This window comes from Euleptes europaea, chromosome 1 (assembly GCF_029931775.1).
Source record: "Euleptes europaea isolate rEulEur1 chromosome 1, rEulEur1.hap1, whole genome shotgun sequence".
Lineage (NCBI taxonomy): Eukaryota > Metazoa > Chordata > Lepidosauria > Squamata > Sphaerodactylidae > Euleptes > Euleptes europaea.
The window spans coordinates 27,205,689-27,230,450 of NC_079312.1; the positions used below are offsets into that span (position 1 = coordinate 27,205,689).

At 47.3% G+C, this 24,762-nt stretch overlaps 1 protein-coding gene, 4 non-coding genes and 1 pseudogene across 6 annotated transcripts; 5 read left to right on the forward strand and 1 right to left on the reverse strand.

Moving 5' to 3' along the window:
- Positions 1 to 5,907: 5,907 nt before the first annotated feature.
- On the reverse strand, positions 5,908 to 14,299 carry PPP1R11 (protein phosphatase 1 regulatory inhibitor subunit 11). 2 transcript variants are annotated; one of them, XM_056864311.1, is made up of 3 exons: positions 14,212 to 14,299; positions 10,702 to 10,810; positions 5,908 to 6,165 (listed from the first exon to the last, which is right to left on the reverse strand). In XM_056864311.1, the coding sequence occupies exons 1-3, from the start codon at positions 14,263 to 14,265 to the stop codon at positions 5,945 to 5,947; spliced, it is 384 nt and encodes a 127-aa protein (XP_056720289.1). In that variant the 5' UTR covers positions 14,266 to 14,299; the 3' UTR covers positions 5,908 to 5,944. The 2 variants fall into 2 exon arrangements, with proteins under 2 accessions (XP_056720289.1, XP_056720281.1); XM_056864303.1 differs by having other exon boundaries at positions 14,200 to 14,299.
- A 1,629-nt stretch (positions 14,300 to 15,928) lies between these two features.
- On the forward strand, positions 15,929 to 16,047 carry LOC130493607 (5S ribosomal RNA). Its single transcript, XR_008933986.1, has one exon. It is a non-coding gene; the product is annotated as a 5S ribosomal RNA (ribosomal RNA).
- A 902-nt stretch (positions 16,048 to 16,949) lies between these two features.
- LOC130493598 (5S ribosomal RNA) lies at positions 16,950 to 17,068 on the forward strand. The gene has a single exon (XR_008933982.1). It is a non-coding gene; the product is annotated as a 5S ribosomal RNA (ribosomal RNA).
- Positions 17,069 to 18,317: 1,249 nt separating this feature from the next.
- On the forward strand, positions 18,318 to 18,436 carry LOC130493597 (5S ribosomal RNA). Its single transcript, XR_008933981.1, has one exon. It is a non-coding gene; the product is annotated as a 5S ribosomal RNA (ribosomal RNA).
- Positions 18,437 to 19,375: 939 nt separating this feature from the next.
- Positions 19,376 to 19,494, forward strand: LOC130493605 (5S ribosomal RNA). Its single transcript, XR_008933984.1, has one exon. It is a non-coding gene; the product is annotated as a 5S ribosomal RNA (ribosomal RNA).
- A 930-nt stretch (positions 19,495 to 20,424) lies between these two features.
- LOC130493602 (5S ribosomal RNA) lies at positions 20,425 to 20,543 on the forward strand (annotated as a pseudogene).
- The last annotated feature ends 4,219 nt before the right edge of the window (positions 20,544 to 24,762 follow it).

Consider the following 24,762-nt stretch of genomic DNA (forward strand, 5'->3'; position numbering starts at 1 on the left):
GTTCCCCACCCCCCCATGTACCTTCTAAATAGGATGAGAATAAAACCTTTAAAATCACTTTCTTTGCTGACTTGCACAGCATTTGAGATAATACATATTTAAGATGTTTTAAAAGGACCCTGGGCATGTGATTCTGCAAGTGCACAATATACAGCATTAGGCGGAGAAGCCAGCTTCCATTAAAAGATACAGTATGCTTCTAGTCCTTATGAAATGTTTGAAAATGTATAGTGTGGGCATATTTGAATCCAGAAGGTTGCTCATTAAGATTTCCGGTGGCGGTGGTTGATTATATAAGCTCTTTGCCTTCCCCACTAGCTAATCAGAATAATTTATGCAAAACAGTAAAGCTTAACTACAGCATGCTAAATAACTATGCAAAACTGCCTAAATTTATACATCACACGATAAGTCTGTTCTTGGTGCAGAATTTACCTTGCTCGGGCATACATAGGCCTGAATATAAACCATCCGCTCATCAGTGAACAGGGAATCTGGACTTTGCAGCACAGAAGGGCTTCCCTGTGCCCCAGCTCCAGGAAACTGCTCTATGGCGAGCAATCTGTCTTCTTTCAATTGCAGCAGTTCCTTAATGCTTCAGGCTGAAGGATTTCACCACACTATTACTTGATATCCTTTAACCCGAAGGCACTAGGGACGATTCTGGGACTTTTGACGTGGACGGTCTGTTCTCTCCCACTGAGCCACAGCGTAATCTCCCAGTTATGGGGGGACGGGAGACAGAGGATCAGGTTGCTTATGCATGGGAGTTCTACCTGAGGTTCGTTGCTGGCTGGACCCACACTTTCCTGATGGGCATCTATGCACCAGCGGTCTTCAAGCTCGAACCAAATCCCTGCCCCTTTACATGCTGCTTTGTAATTGGCTTACTTGTAGTGCTTACTGTGAGAGAAAATTTCCCCTCACCAAAACCCAATTGCCACATAAAAAAGCATTTTAACAACAACAACATGCTGCTTTGTAACTGGCTGTGAGAGAAACCAAGCTTGCATGTTCCACACTTTGCCTTATGCATGGGGATTTCACCTGGGCTTTGCTCAAGGAAGATGGAAAAGTCAGGTTAACAGAGGAATGGGAAGACCCGGACATTGCGAGGGCTGGGCACGAGGTTATCTCTAACGGATGGAAAACTCATGAATAACTCCAAGGAACAACTGATTCAGACCAGGGGCGAATGTGAGCAAAAGTACCCATGCATAAACGACCCCAGTCTTTCTCCTGATCGGATCAAACAGACTAAGAGGAACTCACACCTCCCTTAGACTTTCTCTGCACCTCCTGCTCTCACCCCCTGGGAATTAGGGTTGCCAGGTCCCCCCGGGCCACCAGCGGGGGATGGAGGGGTAGGGTTCCAGATCCAGGTTGGGAAACTCCTGGATATTTGAGGATGGAGCCTGGGGAGGACAGGGACCTCAGTGGGATACGATGCCATACAATCGACCCTCCAAAACATCTATTTTCTCCAGGGGAACTGATCTCTGTCGTCTGGAGATGAGTTGTAATTCCAGGGGATCCCCAGGTCTCACCTAGACGCTACCTTCCCTACTTGGAATACTGAAGTTCAACAAACCAGCTGTTAAAGGAAATAAAGGGATTAACGTTGCCTCTACTGGAAAGCTTTTTTTCTTTTCCCATCAATTCACAAACAATTTACAGTGACCCCCATAGGGGTTTCAAGGCAAGAGACTAACAGAGGTGGTTTGCTATAGCCTGCCTCTGCACACCCCTAGACTTCCTTGGTGGTGTCCCATCCAAATGCTAACCAGTGCTGATTGATCAGGTTGTCCTGGGCTATTAGAAGGCCTTTCCTTATGGAACTTTCCTGCCCTCTAGCGGCGAGACGGTTTCATCATGTACAGTACTATTTGCTGAATTGACCTTCCCCTCCAGTTTAAAAGAGCATCCAGTTACGGCTCAGACTTCATAATTGCTTGCACATATAAGCAAAGGCCCTGACCTGGATGGCCCAGGCTAGCCTGATCTCGTCAGATCTCAGAAGCTAAGCAGGGTCAGGACCCCTGGTTAGTATTTGGATGGGAGACCACCAAGGAAGTCCAGGGTTGCTGTGCAGAGGAAGGCACTGGCAAACCACCTCTTGCCATGAAAACCCCAAAAGGGGTTGCCATGAGTCGGCTGCGACTTGACCGCACTTTACACACACACACACACACACACACACAAGCAAGGACCTTTCTTGGCTCCATGACCTCTATTCTACTAAGAAATCACATGTAATTTTCAGGGTAAAGTCTATTCATTAGATCAGTGTAGTTTTTTTTTTCATCTACAAAAAGCATATTGCTAGCCCTCGCTGTTGATTTAAGAGAGCATGTTGGCTGTCGAGGAAGAGAGCAGATGTAAGTAGGATTGCAATTTGCTAGCACCTTCTTCATTCTTTGCAGCACCCCGTCATCCGACTTCCCAGCACAGCGGTTCTTTCATATGCTCCATTTCTTCTGCAATTGTGGTATTTTATAGCTAGGACAATCTCACTGGCAGAAGGCCTTAAAACCTTCATCCAGACTACGGCTGAACAAGATCTCATGTCCAAATTCATCGAACTTGACTGATGTATCAGTCAACCTATGCTATTGCGAACATGGTTAACAGGGAAATTGTCTTCAGCAGACAATGGGTTAGATCCGGCACATTTCTGTTTGTGACAGAGCTCTCGTGCAGGTAGAAACGCAAGGAGAAGCCTGCAGTCGCTTTTTGTGCAAAGTTAGACTTCATGTATCACCACCTGCTTTTCAGCTTGCATGAGATTTTGTGCAACTAGTTTCTGGGCACAGAGAGGAAAATGCTGGGTGTTGCACAAGATCTTGTGCAAACAGAACTGCGCAAAGTCCATTTGCGTTTCTGCTTGTGCATCGCTGGATCCAAGCCAATCGCTTTTATTAAAAACAACAACCCAGAGAGGTGTTGAAGCAGTTTCCTTTTACAAGAGCAGACAGAAAATAGCCACGTTACTGGTGAGGTTCTTGTCCAGCATGTTCTTGCTCATCACTGTTATTTGAAGCAGCAACACTTACTGCGGCATGCTAGAGCAGCCTGCCTTTCCCTACCAGCCAGCTGTAAGGCCGTGGTGAAGCTCCATTCCCCAGGTGCTGTCTGGCTTCCCTTTCTCCAGCAGGTGGACAGAAGCAATGTCGTCTTGTCGTCGTCCCCCCCCCCCCCGGAACTGGAGCCTCACTACTTTCTATATTGTGTCCCAGGCACACTAGGATGTCACAAGAAATAAACTGATAACGGCTTTACCATGTTCAAAACATCCATCATAGATGGCTGCCCGCTGCATCAAACACCAAGCAAGAGACACGCTCAGACTGGTGATTCACACAGAAATCCATGGAATGGGCATTACCCTCCAAAACACCAAACCTTTCCTCTTGAAAGTGAGGCACGCCTCCAATTTTAAATTCGGAATAGGAAGAGGGCCTCAGCCAGCAGAAGGGAAACCCTGCGCTGAGGAGTATATGAGTTAGCCCTGAAGTCCATACACAGGCAGCAGTGTTTTGTGAAACCCTCTGCTACAGGTAGATTATCCCTTATCCGGACATCCCGTATCTGGACTGATCCAAAAACTGGACCCTTTGAGCCAGTATGCGGGCAGATCCGTGCTGCCTGCTTTCACGGTTTCCTCTCACCTAAAAAAATAAAATAGTGTACACTGCATCGTAGGTGGAGACTGATATCTTGCTGTCTGTCTGTTTGTTGTTGTTCATTTAACAGCTGATACAGGTATTCTGAGAGGGAAAGAGTCACTAGAAAAGACAGTCATGCTAGGAAAAGTTGAGGGCAGCAGGAAGAGAGGAAGACCCAACAAGAGATGGATGGACTCATTAAGGAAGCCACAGCCCTCAATTTGCAAGACCAGAGCAAGGCTGTCAAAGATAGGACATTTTGGAGGACATTGATTCATAGGGTTGCCATGAGTTGGAAGCGACTTGATGGCACTTAACACACACACACACACAGGTATTCTGGTGAGATAGTTACACCTTTGCTTTCTGATGGTTCAATGTACACAAAATTATTAAAAATATTGTTTAAAATTACATTCAGGCTATGTGTAGAGAGTATATATAAAACATAAATGAATTTGGGTCCCATCCCCAAGATACCTTGTTATGTGTATGCAAAAATTCCACAATATTCCAGTATATGGAACGATCTGAAATACGGACCACTTCTGGTCCCAAGCTGTCCGGATAAGGGATACTCAACCTGTACTAGGCTGTGCTTATTGAGAGTTATGAGCTTTTTAAGGAGACACATGCGGACAGTGGTGCACGGTGATCTGTGGGAAATTCTGAGGATGTACAGACATCCGTTTTCATCATACCATAAGTAGAAAGGACAATTAGGTGATGTGAGCTATGCAAGAGGCAAAACAGCCTCATCCCTGTGTCACGTCTGCCACAAACATTTTGGATCTGCACGCAATTGCAGAAAGCAGCCGTACACAGGAAGAATCTTAAGGAAGGTGCTCAATGCAAGTAGAATGGCATCTGTCCTCTGCTGTAAATTATTTTATGCTGCTGATTTAACCGATCATTGCTTTATCACCGAAATGAGAATTTTAGTACTTGGAACTTCTTGAATGGCCTCGAACTCGTCATTTACTTTCAAATGTGTTTTTATTGGTTTTATCTTTGTTAGCCAGCCCCGAGTCCGATTTTGGAGAGGCAGGATAAAAAATATTCTAAATAAATAAGAGTGACAGCATGACCTCCATCTTGCCGTTCAAGACGATCGATGGTTTCTGTTATGGCTCCTAGACCCGGCATCTCATTTTGTCTTGCCTTGCGATGCAAACCTCAAATTCCACAGGGGTATAGAATTGTTCACACCTCCTTCCCCAGCTTACTGGACCATACACATCACCAAGAAACACTGACATTCTCTACAAGCCCAGTCCCATCACATCCAGTGGACCCCGTTCATCTTCCAGATTCCCCTTTACTTCCATCCTCCCAAAGACGACAATCTCTTACAGGCTTCTACAGCATAACAGGGAGGAAAGCACTACCAAAACAAAAACAAAAACAGGGAAATGGTATCCTCTTAGAAAGACACACTTGTAAACAACAAAGGTATCCAGGTAGCAACAAGGCAGTGGAATCAAGGCTTATATTTCTGGGTTGTGGGAAAATTTAGGGCAGTAGGGGGAATTGAAGGCTACCCCCAAGTAGGCAGTTGTGTGTCACTCTGAACTCCAAAGCTGTGACTGAGCAGCAAGAGGGAGGAGAAAGGGGGGAGAGACCAGGAAAGGGATACTGATGGAGGCAGTGGGGCTCATACCCAGAGGGGTCTTCACAGCTGAGGCACAGAAAGAGAGAGAACACAAAAGTGGGGTGTGGAAGGACAGAGAGGCACAAAAGGAGCCGGGTGATCTAGAGGTCTGTTGGCAGAAACCCGAGGCATGGAGGACGGGGCTCCGAGACAGGGACCGGGGAGAAGGGACAGGGGCTGCCTGCGCCAGCAAAAAGGGGAGCTCCGTCACCGCCCTTCCCAAAGCAGCACCCCTTTCCCACCTGGTTCGTCTCGAATTCAAATTTTTAATTGAGAGGCAGACAAAAAAATAATAATAATTCAGCCAAGGAACCCGGATGGCTCTGTCGATACATTCCACGTGGGGGGCGGGACAGACAGCACCAGACGGACTCACCAGCCACAGATAAGACGACAACAGCAGCAGCACTGGCACGAGACAGACAGGGAGCGGGGTGCATGTGCCCTCCCTTCCCTCCCCCCCCCCAGAGTTGGCGTGGCGTGAGCACCGGCACAAGACAGATGGGGGAGGCTGGATGCGTGTGCCCTGCCTTGCCCTCCCCTCCCTCCCCCCTTTGCCCCAAAGCTGGAGTGGCATCAGTCCCTGGTCAGAGTCGGGGCTCTCCTCCCCGTTGGGGCAGGGTGGGGCTCAGTGCTGCATGGCCCCAGCGTGGTTTTGGTCAGGCGGCTCTGACTTCCGCGGGGTGCCCTTCGAGGGGCCGGCGTCTCCCGCTTTATCTTGCGCTTTCCCCTGCTGGCCTTTCTTGTGGCCCCGGATGCAGTGAGCGTTGCCACAGCCTTCATCATCCTCGTCTTCGCTTTCCGTCGAGCTCTCGCCGAAAGCCCGCGGCTTCTCATAGATGCAGCAGCCTGCGATGGGGCGGGGAGAGAACAGCAGGAAGGGAGAGTTGGGAGGCAGAGCCGCAGCAGGGGCCGCGGGGGGTGGGGGGAACAAAAGGAGATGAGGAGATGGAGGAGAGGGCGGATCGTTGTCACATAGAAGGATGAATGGGTGCGTGTGAGGAGCAGCATGTTTGTTTTTTTAAACGAGTGGTGGGATGAAAAGAAAATCCCATAGACGGGAGAGGGGAGAGAAATTGCAAGAGAGAAGGTGAATATGAAGCAGTGTAGGAGGGTAAGCAGGAGGGAGAAAAGAGACAGAGAAAATCAGAACACGCCATCTGCCAACCATTCACGTCCCAGGGGGAACATCAGCTACATTATCCCTCTCTTGTACAGGACCCCTCTCGCTCGGGGAGGAGAGGAAAATGTGGGCCTTTCCCTCTAGAATGGTTCTCGCCGTGTGACGCCAGCTCTGAGAATACACAAAAGTCTGGCACAAGCATCCTCACCCTCTGCAGCGTACGAGTTCTGGCATTCATGAGAAGCAGCCTGTTATGACCCAGTTGCCATATGAGGCAGCCGTCAGACAACAACAAAGATGCCTGGCCTTCTTTGATCTTCTTCCCTTCCTTCAGGTCCGTCTAGAGATGGGAATGCCTGGGGGGGAAATGGGGGGGGGGTTCTGAGGTCTTTTTTTGGGGGGAGCACTAAAAAACCCCCTCTGAAATATGTTTCCCATTTAGAATGAGCGAGATGCTTTTAAAGACAAGGTGGGCATGCTCTTAAATCCAAGATGCATTTCTGCACCTAGAAGGATACCGAATTTTCACGAGGGGAGCATGCAGGGCTTTCATCCCTTCTCAACTGTAACTTGCTTTCTGTTGTCTTTTTAACTTGACTCTTCCCTTGCGGTTGACGTTTGCACCCTTCCTTCAAATCTGCCCTACCTCACTGGAGATTTTTTTTTATTTTAAAAAAAAAGATTATAAGGAGGTGGGACAGAAACTACACCAAAGCCTCAAAGGAAAACTCTGAAAGTTTCGTCGAGAACTGAGCTCTCTCTAACCATATAGCAAGGCCGTATTTTGGTCATTTTATGTACTGACATCAACTACATATGTGCTGGCAATTGTAAACATTTCTGTGCTTTTTAGGAAGGCTTATTTTAGGCCCTGTGTTTTTAAATAGAATTGTGCACAATGTATAATAAAATAAATGATTTTTTGTTATAATAGTGTCTAGCTCAGCCCCTTTGGTTTCCTCCCTCTCCTCCTGCTTTCAAGCCCTGCAGCTCCCCCCAGTTTATCTCCCTCCAATGTAGTCTCCCTGCATCTAATGCTCAGGCATTAGATGCTCAGGCTTTGACTTGCTCTCAGGTACACTGAGCGTTATCCTTTCTTTACTGACCCCCGCCCCCCGTGCTTCTTGCCATCCCTCCCTTCTTTCATCAATTCAGCTGCAGCTAAAATAGCCACTCTCTCCCCACCCCTATCCCGTTACAACTATCATGTGATGTGCTCTCTTCAAGCTTTTAGCCAGAATTGCTGAGTGCCCAAGATGCCTTGAACAGATGCCAATTACCAGCAGGAAATAGATTCTGAAGGGCCTCAGCAATCTTCTCTCCCTACAGAGGATCTCAATTCCAACCCAAGTTCTGCCCTTGGGTTTTTATACAGTGAAGTTATAGCAGGAGACAGACACAGGGACTTTTCTTTCTAGTTAGCTATCAGCTTTGGTCTGGCGGGATGCTAGGGGCTGCCGATGAGATTGGTCCAAAATTACACAGGAGCTTCCTGCACACCCCATACAAATTCCCACCAGGGATTCCCCCCCCCCATCTATAGAAATCAGCAAATCTCTAGACACAGAACCCAGGAATCTGAACTCACAGCTACCTTCCTTCCCAAGCCCCACACTCCAATCTGATACACCAGAGCAGGGTCAGCCAACTTCTGTACTTGTGGAGGCTACTCTATGATAGAGGTCAATAAAATGATGCATGGTATGGAGAGAGTGGACGGGGAGAGGCTTTTCTCACTCTCTCATAATACATGTGATGGAAAAGTCTGATATTAAGGTCTAATCTATACCCATACTCCAGTATCTATGTTTGTACCCAGAATGCTCTGTGTGAACCAAAGAATATCTCCATGACTATTTTAAGCTGTAACAATCCTCATAAGGATATCCTTGTTGGAACAATTATGAAAACATTTCTGGGAAATGTACTTGGCAGTACTGGCCAGAGCTAAGGGCCTGCCAAGAGGTCAACTTGACATTCAGGCTGCTAACTATTTCTAATAATAGTATATACAGATGAAATTTAATAATGGAACGTGTTTATCTATCTCTATAAGAAGCAAAGCTCTCTGTCATTGGGTAGAGAGATGGGGAACTGTTTTAGACTTGTTTGGGATCTGTTCTGCTTCTCTCCCACCTGCAGGTGTGTGTGTAAGTTGCATGTTAACTGTGATGTCTTTTCTGGATATGCATTGTTTCTTTATTAAATCTGTTATGCCTAGTTCTCTGAGTCCGTTCGTAAATTATATTCAGCCTGGAGAATTCCACTACACAGGAACGCGGGGTCATCTGCTGAAGCTGGAGGGTGACAGATTCAAAACCGATACAAGGAAGTATTTCTTCACACAACGCGTCGTTAAATTGTGGGACTCCCTGCCTCAGGATGTGGTGATGGCTGCCAACTTGGAAGGATTTAAGAAGGGAGTGGTCATGTTCATGGAGGGGTATTCATGGGTGCTAGTAAAAATGGATACTAGTCATGATGCATACCTACTCTCTCCAGGATCAGAGGAGCATGCCTAATATATTAGGTACTGTGGAACACAGGCAGGATAATGCTGCTGCAGTTGTCTTGTTTGTGGCACCTGGTTGGCCACTGTTATGAACAGACTACTGGACTTGATGGAACTTGGTCTGATCTAGCAGATCCTTTCTTACGTTCTTATGTTGATCAACATGGTGGCCCAAGAACCAGAAGGATATGTTGCCTTCACACACCGCCAGATGCCATAATAAAACTGATGCCATCCAGCAGCAACTGCTTCCCAGCTGTGGCACACTTATGCCCAGGTATGACATTTAACGTCAATGCACATATGTGTATGTAACATACATGTTTAAATTGTATACAACAAAGTGTGAAATATTTTCTGCAGCTTGGAAACAGTTTTTTGTTTTGTTTTTTTTACAAATTAAACCAGGGACTGATTTGGTGGAGTTCTGTGAAGTCCCTTGCTTTTAAGAAACATGCCTTCACAGTTTTTAAGGCCATCATATATACAGGGCCTTTGTTTGAAGGACATTGCCTCTGCTTTGTCATTTTGCCTTCTCCATTTCTGACACAGCCAGAGGGGAAAAGAAAGTTCATGCTGATTTATGGAGCAGTCTGTTCTAAATAAGTCTTGCCTCTGCGTCAAGGAAAAACCACTTGAAAGGAAAATGAATTGACTTGAGTGGGACTGTACAACAAATAGGGGAAATGACTTATTAGTATTACTGTAAGCAACGTCTGCCTAGTAAACGTCAGGATGTGACATCACCCCATGGGTCAGGAATGACCAGCTACTTGCACAGGAGACCTTTTACATTGTTTTTTTTTCTTTCCCAAGGGCTTGTGGTGGGTGACAGCATGTGATACATACATATATCAAAATCAATTCACAGTTGGTTGCACTGACTCCGAAATATGAAGATCATAAGAACATAAGAAAGACCATGCTGGATCAGACCAAGGCCCTTTGACCATCAAAAAGGCTATGCTGGAGATCACAGGACCTGCACGGACAAAAGCCATGTTGGACACAGGCTGTCCAGGAAGGAAATTACACAAGACTGAACAAAAAAATCCATCTGGATCTAACTGCTGTCCTCAGTTTTAAGAGTTTATTTCCCCACATTATGGGGAATTTCCTGGATTAGCTTTGACATCACCAGTCTTGATTTATGCATGACACAGAATTTGTTAACCATTCCATATATTCTGATTGAGTGGTTAAATAGTTAATAGCATGCCTGGTTCTTTTCAAAGGGGCTTTGTTTCTCTCAGTCTAGGACTAAAATGTTTCTTAAAGTTCATCCAGGTTTGAGAGCCTGGGAGAAAAACAAAGTTAATAAAAGAGCTGCTAGGGGCTGAATAAAATAGCCTGTGGGCTGGGATTCAGCCCGTGGCCTACCAGTGCACTAGACTCTACTTCCATGCAACAGCTGAGAAATACATCCCAGAAATCCTACCTTTCCTTAACCAGCATTAAGCCCAGTCATCTGTCAACCAAACTAACGAGTGACGAACCCTCGACCTCCGCAACTGGTCCTTTAGCTATCTACCTTTTCTATGCTTCTATTATCCACTTGCCACATTTCCTTAGGAGTCTATGAACGTACACCCTCCCACCCAGACTATCAGAAGGAATCAGGGTAGAGGAAGCTGTTAACCACTGGGACCAAAAAGGTGTATGCCTCACACGCCCGTGGGTCATTTAACTGATCAACCCAGAAGATGGAGGCTTACGTTACGGGGCACCCGTGAGTGTGCTTGCCACTTACATTTGGAAGATCGACGTCCCAAGTGTTCGTTGTCCACTGTGTCACTTGACCACTCCACCTTCTTGGCCGGCTTTCGTTTCCTCAGCTTGATGGTGAGACTGCGATTCTCCTGTGAGGGCACGGGTGAAGGCGGGAGGAGAAAGAGGAGAGTTTTCAATTGTGGCTCAGACGAAAAGGACGCGCTCCTTCCTCATGAACGTACAAGAGGCCAAATCTTTTCCACGCTAGCTCGTCTGCTGAGAGAATCGGCACGCTGCCCACAGAACCCACGGGCACTGCAGAAGATTCTGGGAGCACGTTCAAGGCCTGCTGAGTCTTGCCTCCTCACCTCAGAAAGTATCCAAAACTAAATGGGGAAAAGCATCATCAGTGATGGGCAAACTATCTTTCAGAAAAAGTTCTCTGCCATCACTGAGAGCCATCATGGTATAGTTGTTAAGAGCGGTGGTTTGGAGCAGTGATCTGAAGAACCAGGTTTGATTCCCCACTCCTCCACATGAGCGCAGAGGCTAATCTGGTGACTGTAATCTGGAGAACTGGGTTTGATTCCCCACTCCTCCATTTGAATGGTGGACGCTAATCTGGTGAACCGGGTTGGTTTCCCCACTCTTACACATGAAGCCTGCTGGGTGACCTTGGGCTAGTCACAGTGCTCTCCGAACTCTCTCAGCCCCACCTACCTCCCAGGATGTCTGTTGTGGGGAAGGGAAGGTGATTGTAAGCCGGTTTGATTCTTCCTTAAGTGGTAGAGGACGTCGGCATATAAAAACCAACTCTTCTTCTCAACCTCAGTAGCTTCTGAGGAACTGCCAGCATGCCCTATACAGAGTCAGAAGCGGTCTTAAATTGAGTTAGAGCACTGGCCAACCTAGCTCAGAGCTGTCTGCTCAGACTGCCAGCTACTTTCCTGGGTCTCAGGCAGAGAAAGGCTTTTATCCAAATATCTTTTAGCAGAAGATGTCAGGGATGGAGTGCGGGATCTTCTACATGAAAAGAAAACGCTCTATCACTGAGCCGTGATCTGTCCCCTTAAAAAAAAGCTCATACTACACCTAAATAAAACCTGGCAACTTGTAAGAGGAAACCTGCAGATCAGGACATTCATTGACTAAAGGGCTACCCTAAGAGAGAGAACTCCTCCTGCTTTTCTTGTTAAGTTTCACCCATGTGACAGCATCCTCACGCCAAACAAGATGCGATGCTACTGATTTTTCTGACAAAAGATGCTTGGGTGGGGCCAGGCTCAAATGGCTATTTCTGTGGCAATGTGAAACGACAGTGCGGGGTGGGTGGGGCTCTGTGAAGAAAACAGGTGCAGCTACTGCTTCAGCAGTGGAACCCCCACAGGCCACCGATGGCATCACGGAGAACTTCCCACTTAATTGGATGTGTACATTCCAGTATGACATGTCCATTCAGAAACCTCTTAACAAAAGGTTATGAAAGTTTCACAATACTAAAAAGAGCAGGGAGGAAAGCCACACTGGTCTGAGGTTCTGTCCTGTGGAATATGCAGTGGGATGCCCTCCTGTTCAAATCATCCTGCGATACAGGATTGTTGCGGGAGATCAGTAGGCTTGTATTCCCCCCCACTTCAAATTCAGTTTCCCTGCTTTAAAGCTGACACATCTTTGAACGTCTCATTCTCCATCATCTCTGCAAAAAATGGCTCCCGTGGGCTTGCAGATTCAATGGCATCTGCGTCCTGGCTTACTTAGCTTTCAACACCTCTGCTGAGTTGCCATGGTTTCTGTCAAGAAAGAAATACCTTTCTTTCTTATTACAGGATTGTTCAGCTCTCCTACACATAGCAGACAAAGGGTTCCCCCACAGGACTAAAGGCTACTGGCTGCTCCGGTGACTTCAAGTGTACCCACTGACCCTAGTCTGTAACTTAAGCATGGCATTATTTATTTGATGTATAGGCAGCCCTTCCCCGGCCTACTATCATTGTTACTATTACTATCATGCTTCTAGCTTGCCAAAATTAATGCCCCTCCAACAGTTGCTGCCCTAACAGACTTTGAGGTCCTACTACTGCTGTAACTTTCAAGATGCCAAGGGAGAAATTGGCCAACACTGATGGAAGGTTTGATTAATATCTGCTGAGGTAGCCAGATGGATTGCAGGGATTCTGCTCTTCTGCCTCTTGAACTCCTACGGCACTCTCTAATATTTCAGCAATTAGCACTTGCCTGAAATGCTTCTGCATTTACAGAACCTTGCCAAAATCCTGAGGCTGGCTTCCTCGATATGCAATAAGTGCCCCATGGACCAATAAACATGGACCCTATAAACAATGATAGGAGAAACTGGATAGAACTGAACTGCGCCGCCTCTTTGTCTGTAATACAATCAGATATGTACAGAATGTTGATATCCCATCATAACTTGAATTTAGATAAATGTCTCTGCCTCAGTACAATCGGGACTCAGAGATTTCTGCCCATTAGGGCCTCTGAGTCAGCAGCTGCAAATAAACTGTTTTCTTGAAATAACGATTTGGGTCTCTCTCCTTCCCCCCCCCCCGAACCCCTGCTTACCACATCAGCTGGGTTCACCTGCCTTAGCTTCAGCGAGGCGGGTGCGTCATGTACCTTTCAGACCCTGTGTGTGTTAAGTGCCGTCAAGTCGCTTCCGACTCATGGCGACCCTATGAACGAAAGTCCTCCAAAATGTCCTCTCTTTGACAGCCTTGTTCAGATCTCACAAACTGAAGGCTGTGGCTTCCTTCATTGAGTCAGTCAAAAAGGGCAAGAGCCCAGTAGCACCTTAAAGACTAACAAAAATATTTTCTGGTAGGGTATGAGCTTTCGTGAGCCACAGCTCACTTCTTCAGAAACCTCTTAACAAAAGGTAATGAAAGTTTCACAATACTAAAAAGAGCAGGGAGGAAAGCCACAATGGTCTGAGGTTCTGTCCCGTGGGATATGTAGTGGGATGCCCTCCTGTTCAAATCATCCTGCGATACAGGATTGTCCATCTCTTGCTGTGTCTTCCTCTTTTCCCGCTGCCCTCCACTTTTCCTAGCCTGACTGTCTTTTCCAGTGACTCTTGCCGTCTCATGACGTGACCATGAGACCAGTCAGGCCCTACCTGGAGCCAATAAAATGAAACACTGCGCACGTTAAAGGCATCCGAAGCAGGCAGGCCGAGGGAGCCGGTGGCAAGCAAAGGGCAGCTGCAGGAGAACACGCTCATCCCTCCCCCCCACCCGCTCCCGCAGCCAAAAACTGGGCAGCGGCCCCCAGTATCAGCTCAGGTCCTCAGAACCACCCCGAGGTTGCCTGGGCAACCGCGTATCTGCGAGGTCCTCAGAACCACCCCGAGGTTGCCTGGGCAACCGCGTATCTGCGAGGTCCTCAGAACCACCCCGAGGTTGCCTGGGCAACCGCGCGGGGGGACCCGGGCCGCAGCCGCCGGCGTTGCCGTGGCGCCTGCATCCTCCCGGTTGCCATGGCGACCCCCCCCCACCTCCCTCCCCTCCCCTCGGCTCACCGGCTCCGTCACCTCGGTCTCGGTGACGGTGGCTGTGGCTCCCACGCTGGCCGTCGCCTCTGCCATGCTCGGGGCCTTGCTCGCCGTGGCGCCGGTGGCGGGAGGGCAGCTTGGAGAGCCCCGGCACGGAGCTCACCCAAACCCGCCCCGGCTTCAGGGGGGGGGGGGAAGTCTGCCGGCAGGCCCCCCCAGCCGCACCTACCGCCGCCCCCCTTCCCGCTCCTCCCCTCGCCTGGGCCACACGCTCCACCCCAGCCTACTTCCGCCGCCGCTTCTTCCTATTTCCTGTGCATGTGCCTGGCACTAAGGCGTCCCCCGCGCGGAGCCCAGAGTCACTTCCTCCGGATGCGAAAAGACGTTCCCGCAAGGAGCTGCCGGTTCTTGCAACAGAAGAAGAGCCGGGAGTCCGGTAGCCCCTTGGCCATTGACGCAAGAGAGGTTTTGCCTTGGATCTCTCTCTCTCTCTCTCTCTCTCTCTCTCTCTCTCTCTCTCTCTCTCTCTCTCTCTCTCTCTCTCTCTCTCTCTCTCTCGGCACGTTTTCCCCATCTGAGTCCTCAGAACTCTGCATGGGGGCTTATTTTTGAGATCTGAGAAGTTGGATGGGGACAGTGTGCATCTAGAGCAGTGGTTCCCAACCTTTTTTTGACCAGGGACCACTAGGCCTTTTTTGTTCGGTGCAGGGACCCCAAGGTTCAAAATAAAAATTCCGAGGATTTGAAAATAAACTTTAATCATAAGTGTTAGTTCAACATTAAACGTAGAATAATATTTGAATATATATTTTTATAATGGAGAACTTTTAATTGAAAATGTTAATTTATTATGGGTTTATAACTTTGTTTCGCGGACCTTAATTTAGTTCTCGAGCACCCCTGGGGGTCCACGGATCCCTGGTTGGGAACCAATGATCTAGAGAGTGGCAAGTCCAAGCCAAAACCTCCCGTGCGGAAATGGCCAAGCTTGTGTGTGTGCGTGTGAAGTGCCGTCAAGTGGCTTCCGACTCATGGCGACCCTATGAATCAAAGTCCTCCAAAATGTCCTATTTTGACAGCCTTGCAAATTGAGGGGGGCTGTGGCTTCCTTTATGGACTCCATCCATCTCTTGTTGGATTGACTCAATAAAGGAAGCCACGGCCTTCAATTTGCGAGATCTGAACAAGGCTGTCAAAGACAGGACATTTTGGAGGACTTTCATTCATAGGGTCGCCATGAGTCGCAAGCGACTTGACGGCACTTAACACACACACACATCTCTTGTTGGGTCTTCCTCTTTTCCTGCTGCCCTCAGCTTTTCCTAGCATGACTGTCTTTTCTAGTAGCACCTGGGACGTACTAAAACGCATGACAAGCTAGCCCATTAGAAACAATGGGAGAGGCTGCCCAGCCCACTGAAGACAGTGGGCTAGCTTGTCATGCGTTTTAGTACATCCCTGCAATGGGCTGACTTGTCATTCGTTTTAGTACATCCCACTGATTCTGGATGGGAGCAATTGCCCGGAGAATTGGATGTAGCGCCTGGGTAGAGTGCTGCTCGAGGAGGGGGTGGGAGTGGGCGCGTGGGGTTGCCAGGGGCCTTGGGTGCCAAGGTTAGCGCTGTGTAGAAGCGTGGTGGATAGTGCCCCCGTTTCCGGAAAGCTGAGAAAATTATATTCTGGGGTGCTTGGGGGGTGGGTGGCTGGAGGAAAGGCCTGCATCATGTTGAAGTGAGGCAGGCGAGCCAGTGTTGCCGCCTACGGCCATACTACCCTGAACACGCCCGATCTCGTCTGATCTCGGAAGCTAAGCAGGGTCAGGCCTGGTTAGTACTTGGATGGGAGACCGCCTGGGAATACCGGGTGCTGTAGGCATTTCTTTTCTTTTTGGCACCAGCGGGAGGCGCTGTGCCCAGCCCCCTTTCGCCCCCCCTCTCTATTTTCCCCGCTCCCTTGCAGGAGCGCATCAGCCGGCTTTCACCCTTTGCAGACACATTGCCGGAAAGCTTCAGGGACACTTACAAAGCTGCCCAATGAAATGCCAGGACAAGAAGGCAGTCTGCACTTGTGGCACTTGAAGTAGAGAAGTGGCAGAGCACAGGGGTAATAGAACAAGGCACACATACGCCGTCATTGGATTATAGGATTTTGAAAATGTTTATTGAGCGATGGTTGTTCACAATAAAGCAGAATAAAATGAACTTGAGGGATGGTTGTTGACAATAAAGCAAAAAGAAATGGACTTGTTAGAGATTGTATTATTTTGTAGAGAAATTAACTGGCTTCTTTCATCATTTTTGTATTCCAATAAACTGGAATCGCTTTCAGTTGATTCGGAGATGTGAATATTTTGACCGGACAGCAAAGTGTGCATTCCCTCTTCTAGCCAGCTGCAAAGTCCAAACATACCACAACACTACTCTCAACAATAAATTTGAGATGGGTTCAGAAATCCAATCTTATCATGGAGAACTGTTTGAGTTGAAGACAACTATTTTTTTAAAGTTCATTTTTTAAACAGTAATGTAGACACTCCATGATGTACAGTTCAGCAAACCGATCTCTCTACTCTACACAAAGGAAATTACAGCATTTCTGTCATGAAACAAACATTAGACATTCACTTTACATAAAGACAACAACAAAAGTGACCAGAAGAAAAGTATCCAGCCAGTTTTCCGTGATGTTCAAGAATGCAGATTTCCCCATTCATCGAGCATTATAGCTAAGCATGTTTCTGCATCATGTTGAAGTGAGGCAGGAGAGCCACTGTTGCTGCCTACGGCCATACTACCCTGAACATGCCCGATCTCGTCTGATCTCGGAAGCTAAGCAGGGTCAGGCCTGGTTAGTACTTGGATGGGATTCCGCCTGGGAATACCGGGTGCTGTAGGCATTTCCTTTTTTTTTTTGGCACCAGCGGGAGGCGCTGTGGCTCAGCCCCCTTTCGCCCTCTCTTCTCTCTCCCCCCCCCTCTTGCAGGAGTGCATCAGCCGGTCAGGGAAACGTTGCTCACACAAAGCATTCCTTCACCCTTTGCAGACTCATTGCCCGAAAGCTTCACGGACACTTGCAAAGCTGCCCAATGAAATGCCACGACAAGAAGGCAGTCTGCACTTGTGCCACCTGAAGTAGAGAAGTGATTTAAATCTGATTTAAAGTTTAAAAAACATTTTAATTTTTTTTTAAATCGGGTTATTAATTTTTTTAAAAATAATTTTTATCCACCCCAGAGAGGCCCAAGGTCACCTGCCAGGTCCATGACAGAGTGGGGATTTGAACTGGGGTCTCCCAAATGCTTGAAGTGCATTCTAGCCGCTGTCATGGTGGAAAGGCTCTCCACAGCTTGGAGAGGTGGCGAAAGTTGGCCAGTGCCAGCTAGGGTTGCCAACCTCCAGGTAGTAGCTGGAGATCTCCTGCTATTACAACTGATTTCCAGCCGATAGAGATCAGTTCACCTGGAAGAAATGGCCGCTTTGGCCATTGGACTCTATGGCATTGAAGTCCCTCCCCTCTCCAAACCCCATCCTCCTCAGGCTCCACTCACAAAATCTTCAGGTATTCCCCAACCTGGCAATTGGACTCTATGGCATTGAAGTCCCTCCCCAAACCCCGCCCTCCTCAGGCCCCGCCCCCAAGATCTCCCACCGACAGCGAAGAGGGACCTGGCAACCCCAGGGCCAGCAGCAGGTGTGTTTTTCCAAGACGGAAACGGAGCTGCTGAGCCGAGGGATGCTTGCGTGCGCCCCACCCAGTTGGGGAGTTTGCCTTGTTGAAGCCGGGAACCCCCAACCCCTTCTGGACAGATGACTGAAGCAGCTGCCCAAAGAAGTCGATATGGGACCTGGGCAGAGGGCTGCTGGAGGCGGGGTGGGAGGGAGAAGGATGCCCCCCCACCCCCCAACAGCAGGGAGAGGAGAGACTGCGGGTGAGAAAGCCCAGCGTGTGGCTGCTTGGAGGGGATGGACGTGTGTGTCCTGTTGGGGGGGGGGCAGGCGTGGGCATGTGGGGGGCCCAGGCTAGTGCTGTGTGGCAGGGCGGTGGCCCAATTTCCTGAAAGCTAAGAAAATGGAATTGGGGGTGGGTGAGTGGGTGGAGGAAGGGCCTGCATCATGTTGAAGTGAGGCAGGCGAGCTGGTGTTGCTGCCTACGGCCATACTACCCTGAACACGCCCGATCTCGTCTGATCTCGCAAGCTAAGCAGGGTCAGGCCTGGTTAGTACTTGGATGGGAGACCGCCTGGGAATACCGGGTGCTGTAGGCATTTCCTTTTTTTTTTTGGCACCAGCGGGAGGCGCTGTGGCTCAGCCCCCTTTCGCCCCCCCTCCTCTCTTTTTCCCCCCTCTTGCAGGAGCGCATCAGCCGGACAGGGAAACGTTGCTCACTCAAAGCACATCCTTCACCCTTTGCAGACACATTGCCCGAAAGCTTCACAGCCACTTGCAAAGCTGCCAAATGAAATTGCACCTCAAGAAGGCAGTCTGCACTTGTGCCACTTGAAGTAGAGAAGTGGCAGAGCACAGGGGTAATAGATCAAGGCACACATACGCCCTCGTTGGATTATATGATTTTGAAAATGTTTATTGAGCAATGATTGTTCACAATAAAACAGAATAAAATGAACTTGAGGGATGGTTGTTGACAATGATGCAAAAAGAAATGGACTTGTAAGAGATTGTATTATTTTGTAGAGAAACTCACTGGCTTCTTTCAACATTTTTGTATTCCAATAAACTGGAATCGCTTTCAGTTGATTCGGAGATGTGAATATTTTGACCGGACAGCAAAGTGTGCATTCCCTCTTCTAGCCAGCTGCAAAGTCCAAACATATCACAACACTACTCTCAACAATAAATTTGAGATGGGTTCAGAAATCCAATCTTATAATGGAGAACTGTTTGAGTTGAAGAAAACTATTTTTAAAATAGTTCATTTTTAAAACAGTAATGTAGACACTCTATGATATACTGTTAAGCGTACAGATCTCTTTACTCCACCCAAAGGAAATTACAGCATTCTCGTCACGAAAGAAACATTAGACAGTCACTTCACATAAAGACGACAACAAAAAAGGTCAATAGAAGATAAGTATCGAGCCAGCTTTCCATGATGTTGAAGAATGCAGAATTTCCCATTCATCGAGCATTGTAGCTAAGCATGTTTCTGCATCATGTTGAAGTGAGGCAGGCGAGCTATCGTTGCCGCCTACGGCCATACTACCCTGAACACGCCCGATCTCGTCTGATCTCGGAAGCTAAGCAGGGTCAGGCCTGGTTAGTACTTGGATGGGAGACCGCCTGGGAATACCGGGTGCTGTAGGCTTTTGGCACCAGCGGGGGTCGCTGTGGCCAGCCCCTTGTCACTCTTTTTCCCTCCTCTTGCAGGAACGCATCTTGCAGTCCAAACATATCACAACACTACTCTCAACAATAATCAGGGAAACATTACTCACACAAAGCGTTCCTTCACCCTTTGCGGACACATCGCCCGAAAGGTTCAGGGACACTTAACAAAGCTGCCAGATGAAATTGCACCTCAAGAACACAAGCACTTGTGGCACTTGAAGCAGAGAAGTGGCCGAGCAGAGGGGTAATAGAACAAGGCACACATACTCCATCGTTGGATTATAGGATTGAGTGATGGTTGTTCACAGTAAAGCAGAATAAAATGAACTTGAGTGATGGCTGTTGACAATAAAGCAAAAAGAAATGGACTTGTAGGAGATTGTATTATTTTGTAGAGAAACTAACTGGCTTCTTTCAACATTTTTGTATTCCAAGAAACTGGAATCGCTTTCAGTTGATTCGGAGATGTGAATATTTTGACAGGACAGCAAATTGTGCATTCCCTCTTCTAGCCAACTGCAAAGTCCAAACATATCACAACACTACTCTCAACAATAAATGTGAGATGGGTTCAGAAATCCAGTCTTATCATGGAGAACTGTTTGAGTTGAAGACAACTATTTTTTTTAAGTTCATTTTTAAAACAGTAATGTAGACACTCCATGATGTACTGTTCAGCATACAGATCTCTCTTTACTCTACACAAAGGAAATTACAGCATTCCCGTCATGAAACAAACATTAGACGTTCACTTTCCATAAAGACGACATCAAAAAAGTCACCAGAAGAAAAGTATCGAGCCAGTTTTCCGTGACGTTCAAGAATGCAGAATTTCCCATTCATCGAGCATTGCAGCTAAGCATGTTTCTGCATCATGTTGAAGTGAGGCAGGAGAGGTGGTGCTGCTGCCTACGGCCATACTACCCTGAACACGCTCGATCTTGTTTGATCTTGGAAGCAAAGCAAGGTCAGGCCTGGTTAGTACTTGGATGGGAGACCGCCTGGGAATACCGGGTGCTGTAGGCATTTCTTTCTTTCTTTTTTTTTTGGCACCAGCGGGGGTCGCTGTGGCCAGCCCCCTTTCGCCCCCTCTTCTTTTTCCCCCGCTCCCTTGCAGGAGCGCATCAGCCGGCCAGGGAAACGTTGCTCACACAAAGCATCCCTTCACCCTTTGCAGACGCATTGCCCGAAAGCTTCATGGACACTTGCAAAGCTGCCAAATGAAATTGCACCTCAAGAAGGCAGTCTGCACTGCAGTTGAAATAGAGAAGTGGCAGAGCAGAGGGGTAATAGAACAAGGCACACATACTCCACCACTGGATTATATGATTTTGAAAATGTTTATTGAGCGATGATTGTTCACAATAAAACAGAAATAAAATGAACTTGAGGGATGGTTGTTAACAATAAACCCTTTTTCTTTTCTCCTTCCTCCCAGCAGCAGGCAGTGTGCCGGAGAAGCGCATCAGCCGGGCAGGGAGATGTTACTTGGAGAAAGCATTTTTTTTTACCCTTTGCAGAGTGCCAGAAAGCTTCACGGCCACTTAGAAAGCTGCCTGAGGTTTGCTGCTGCCTTGTTCTCCCTGGGCACTGCGCTGGCCCTAAGCCGGCCTGGGCCCTCTGTTGCGGGCCTCTCTGCTGATGACTTGGGGCCTTCTGGGCTTAATAGATCTTGGGAAGGGAAGAAAACATCAGAAACCTCAAAGCATTCCTTTACTTTTTATCTACTTATATATTTCCTTTAAACCGTGCCCTGGTTCTCCAGGGGGACCCCAAGCGCCTTATGTGGTTCTGCTGTCCTCCATGTAGTCTTCACAACACCCCTGTGAAGTAGGTAAGGCTGAGTGTGTGTGAGACTGCCAGGGTGGATTTGATTTAAACCATGATTTAAATCGCTAGTGAGTAAGACTAGAATTAAATCATGGTATTGTATATAAAGACACATTCTTGCTGGTATAATTTTAATACTTACACCCAAATCAAGGTTTCCTTATAGCTTTTCAGATTAATTTGAAAGTTATATAAAAATTTGGTTATAGTATTAGAAATACATAGATCAATAATTATGAAATAATTGTGAGATTAACTATCTCCAGTTTAACAGGTTAATCATTCATGTTTGGACAACTTTTCTGTGTACTTTATTGGAAGGAGAAAAATAATCATTACCTTAATAACCGTTATCTTAATAATAACGATTTAGATAGTTTTATTTAACTGGAACAATAATATTATAACATAGGTATTCTTGTATTTGGTTAAACATCCGTGTTTGTTAACTGATGTGGTTAAACAAAATATCTATTTAAAAACTTAGGCTGACTATCAATCAGGTCCACACATTGCAAAACTTAAAATACTGTCTTTGTAGCTCACTCTTTTTCATCTACCTTTTCCTGTTTGTTCATAATGTGGAGAAGAAAAACAAGCTTCCCTGCTTTATTGGGTCTCAACCTATTTCTCAATTGAGAATGAATGAGTCCAAAGGAATAGGATTTCTTTGTGCCAGCAGAAGAAGCTGCTGCTGCTGTTAAAAGTGAAATCATTACTTCAACAGCTTGTAAATCCAAGTGCTTAATAAGTGACTTTTACCAGTTCACCGGTGTGACTTTCTCTAAAACGTCATTGGCAAATGTATATTTCGTGACTAGTTCCCCCTTAGCCCTGATGTTTATTACAGCTGGCATTACAGCTGTACATTTGTCATAGCTAACTCCTCTTCTTCACACTTCAGGTTTGACTTTAGAAGCAGATATTGACAATATTTGCCAGAAAATGAGCTGGAGGCAATGCTTGTCCCATTCGTTGTTTTAATACTTGTAATTTAATTCTGTCATTGTGTAGTCCTGGTTTTTAAGTGCTCACTCAGTTCCTTTCAAATTTCAACAGCATCAGCAGTAAATCAGCTATTTTTCAGTATTTTGATTAAAGCTTCAGGAATGGGTTTCAAGATGCTCAGCACATGTTCAACATTTCTCTTAAGCACAATGTTTAGGGTTGCGATGTCCCCCTTTGCCGCTGGGTTTCAGGGCGGAGCCTGAGGAGAACGGAGTTTGGGAAGGGGAGGGACTTCAATGCCATAGAGTCCAATTGCCAAAGCGGCCATTTTCTCTAGGTGAACATCTCTATTGGCTGGAGATCAGTTGTAATAGCAGATCTCCAGCTAGTACCTGGAGGTTGATTTCCAAAACAAACCCTATGCTGTAATGAGAGTGGCTCTCAAAAAATAACAGCACGTAGCCCAAATTTAACTCTATTTCACAAAATGAACATACAGTATAATACCATCCCATATAAGCAACAACCTCACTCTAACTAACTAAATACAACAATACAAAAATGAACGGTACAAAAACGAACAAGTCAAACAGCAAAACAAAGCGGCTCTCCACAGCTTGGAAAGGTTGCAAAGGTTTGCTAGGCCAGGCGGAAGGTGTGCTTTTCCAGGGTGGTAGTGGATCATCAACCAAAAGGGAGAGTGCAGCCAAGAAATCAGAAGGAGATTGAGCCTGGGCAGGGCAGCCATGAAGGAGCTGGAAAAGATTCTGAAGTGTAAGGATGTGTCACTGGCCACCAAGATCAGGTTAATTCATGCCATCGCATTCCCTATTACTATGTATGGGTGTGAGAGCTGGACAATGAAGAAAGCTGATAGGAAGAAAGTAGATTCCTTTGAAATGTGGCGTTGGGAGGAGAGTGTTACGGATACCCTGGATGGCAAAAAAACCAAATCAGTGGGTTTTAGATCAAATCAAGTCTGAACTGACCCTAGAAGCGAAAATGACCAAACTGAGGCTATCGTACTTTGGTCACATTATGAGAAGGCAAGAGTCACTAGAAAAGACAATCATGCTAGGAAAAGTTGAAGGCAGCTGGAAAAGAGGAAAACACAACAAGAGATGGATTGACTCTATAAAGGAAGCCACAGCCCTCAATTTGCAAGATCTCAACAAGGCTGTCAAAGATAGGACGTTTCGGAGGACTTTCATTCATAGGGTCGCCATGAGTGGGAGACGACTCGAGGGCACTTAACACACGCAGTGGATCAGGTGAGAGGAGGAATCCTTGTGTGCCTTACCAAATTGAGGAGTTTGCATTTTTGAAGCCATGAACCCCCAACCCATTCTGGAGAGACGACTGAAGCACTTGGCAGAGTGTTTCGATATGGGGCCTGGGCTTGAGGCCGGGTGGAAGTGAAAAGAATCCCCCCCACCCCTAATCGCAGGGAGAGGCGAGATTGTGAGTGTGAAAGGCAAGCATGTGGCTGCTTGGAGAGGATGGATGTGTGTGCCTTGCTTGGGGGGCAGGCCTGGTGGTGCGGGGTTCCAAGGCTAATGCTGTGTGGCAGGGTGGTGGCCCAGTTTCTGGAAAGCTGAGGAAATGTTATTCTGGGGGGGGGGGAGGGAAAGGGACTGCATCATGTTGAAGTGAGGCAGAGGAGGTAATGCTGGGGCCTACAGCCATACTACTCTGAGCATGCCCGATCTCGTGTGATCTCGGAAGGCCCCCTGGGAATGCTGGGTGCTGTAGGCTGTGGCCCACCCTTGGCCCTCTCTCTTTTTCCCCCCTTGTTGGAGCTCATCAACCCGGAAGGGAAGCATTACTCACATGACGCATTCCTTCACCCTTTGCAGGCGCATTGGCAGAAATCTTCGGACACTTGCAAAGCTGCCCAATGAAGTGCCACCACGAGAAGGCAGTCTGCACTTGTGCCACTTGAAGCGGAGAAGTGGCGGAGCAGAGGGGTAGGATCACCCTGCACACATACATACTCCATCATTGGATTATATGGTTTTGAAAATGTGCATTGACTGATGGTTGTTCACAATAAAGCAGAATAAAACGAACTCGGATGGTTGTTGACAATTAAACAAAATTAAATGGACTTTTAAGAGGGAGAGTATTATTTTGTAGAGAAACGAGCTGGCTACTTTTTTGTATTCAAATAAACTGGAATCACTTTGAGAGGATTTGGTGATGTGCATATTTTGGACAGGACAGAAAATTGTGCATTCTTCTAGGTGAAGGTAAAGGTCCCCACCGGGTCATTCCTGACCCAATGGGCGACGTCGCATCGCGACATTTACCAGGCAGACTTGGTTGATGGGGTGGTTTGCCAGCGCCTTCCCCAGTCGTCTTCCCGTGACCCCCAGCAAGCCGTAAAGCCAGCTGTAAAGTCCAAGCATATCACAGTACTACTCTCAACAGTAAATTTGAGATAGGTTCAGAAATCCAGTCTTATTAG

Coding starts and splice junctions, on each gene's coding strand:
- PPP1R11 (XM_056864303.1), bottom strand. CDS start 14,265: ATGGCAGAGGCGACGGCCAGCGTGGGAGCCACAGCCACCGTCACCGAG. Junction 10,811..14,199: donor AGACCGAGGTGACGGAGCCG/GTGAGCCGAGGG, acceptor GTGCCCTCACAG/GAGAATCGCAGTCTCACCAT. Junction 6,166..10,701: donor GGGACGTCGATCTTCCAAAT/GTAAGTGGCAAG, acceptor GCCCCATCGCAG/GCTGCTGCATCTATGAGAAG.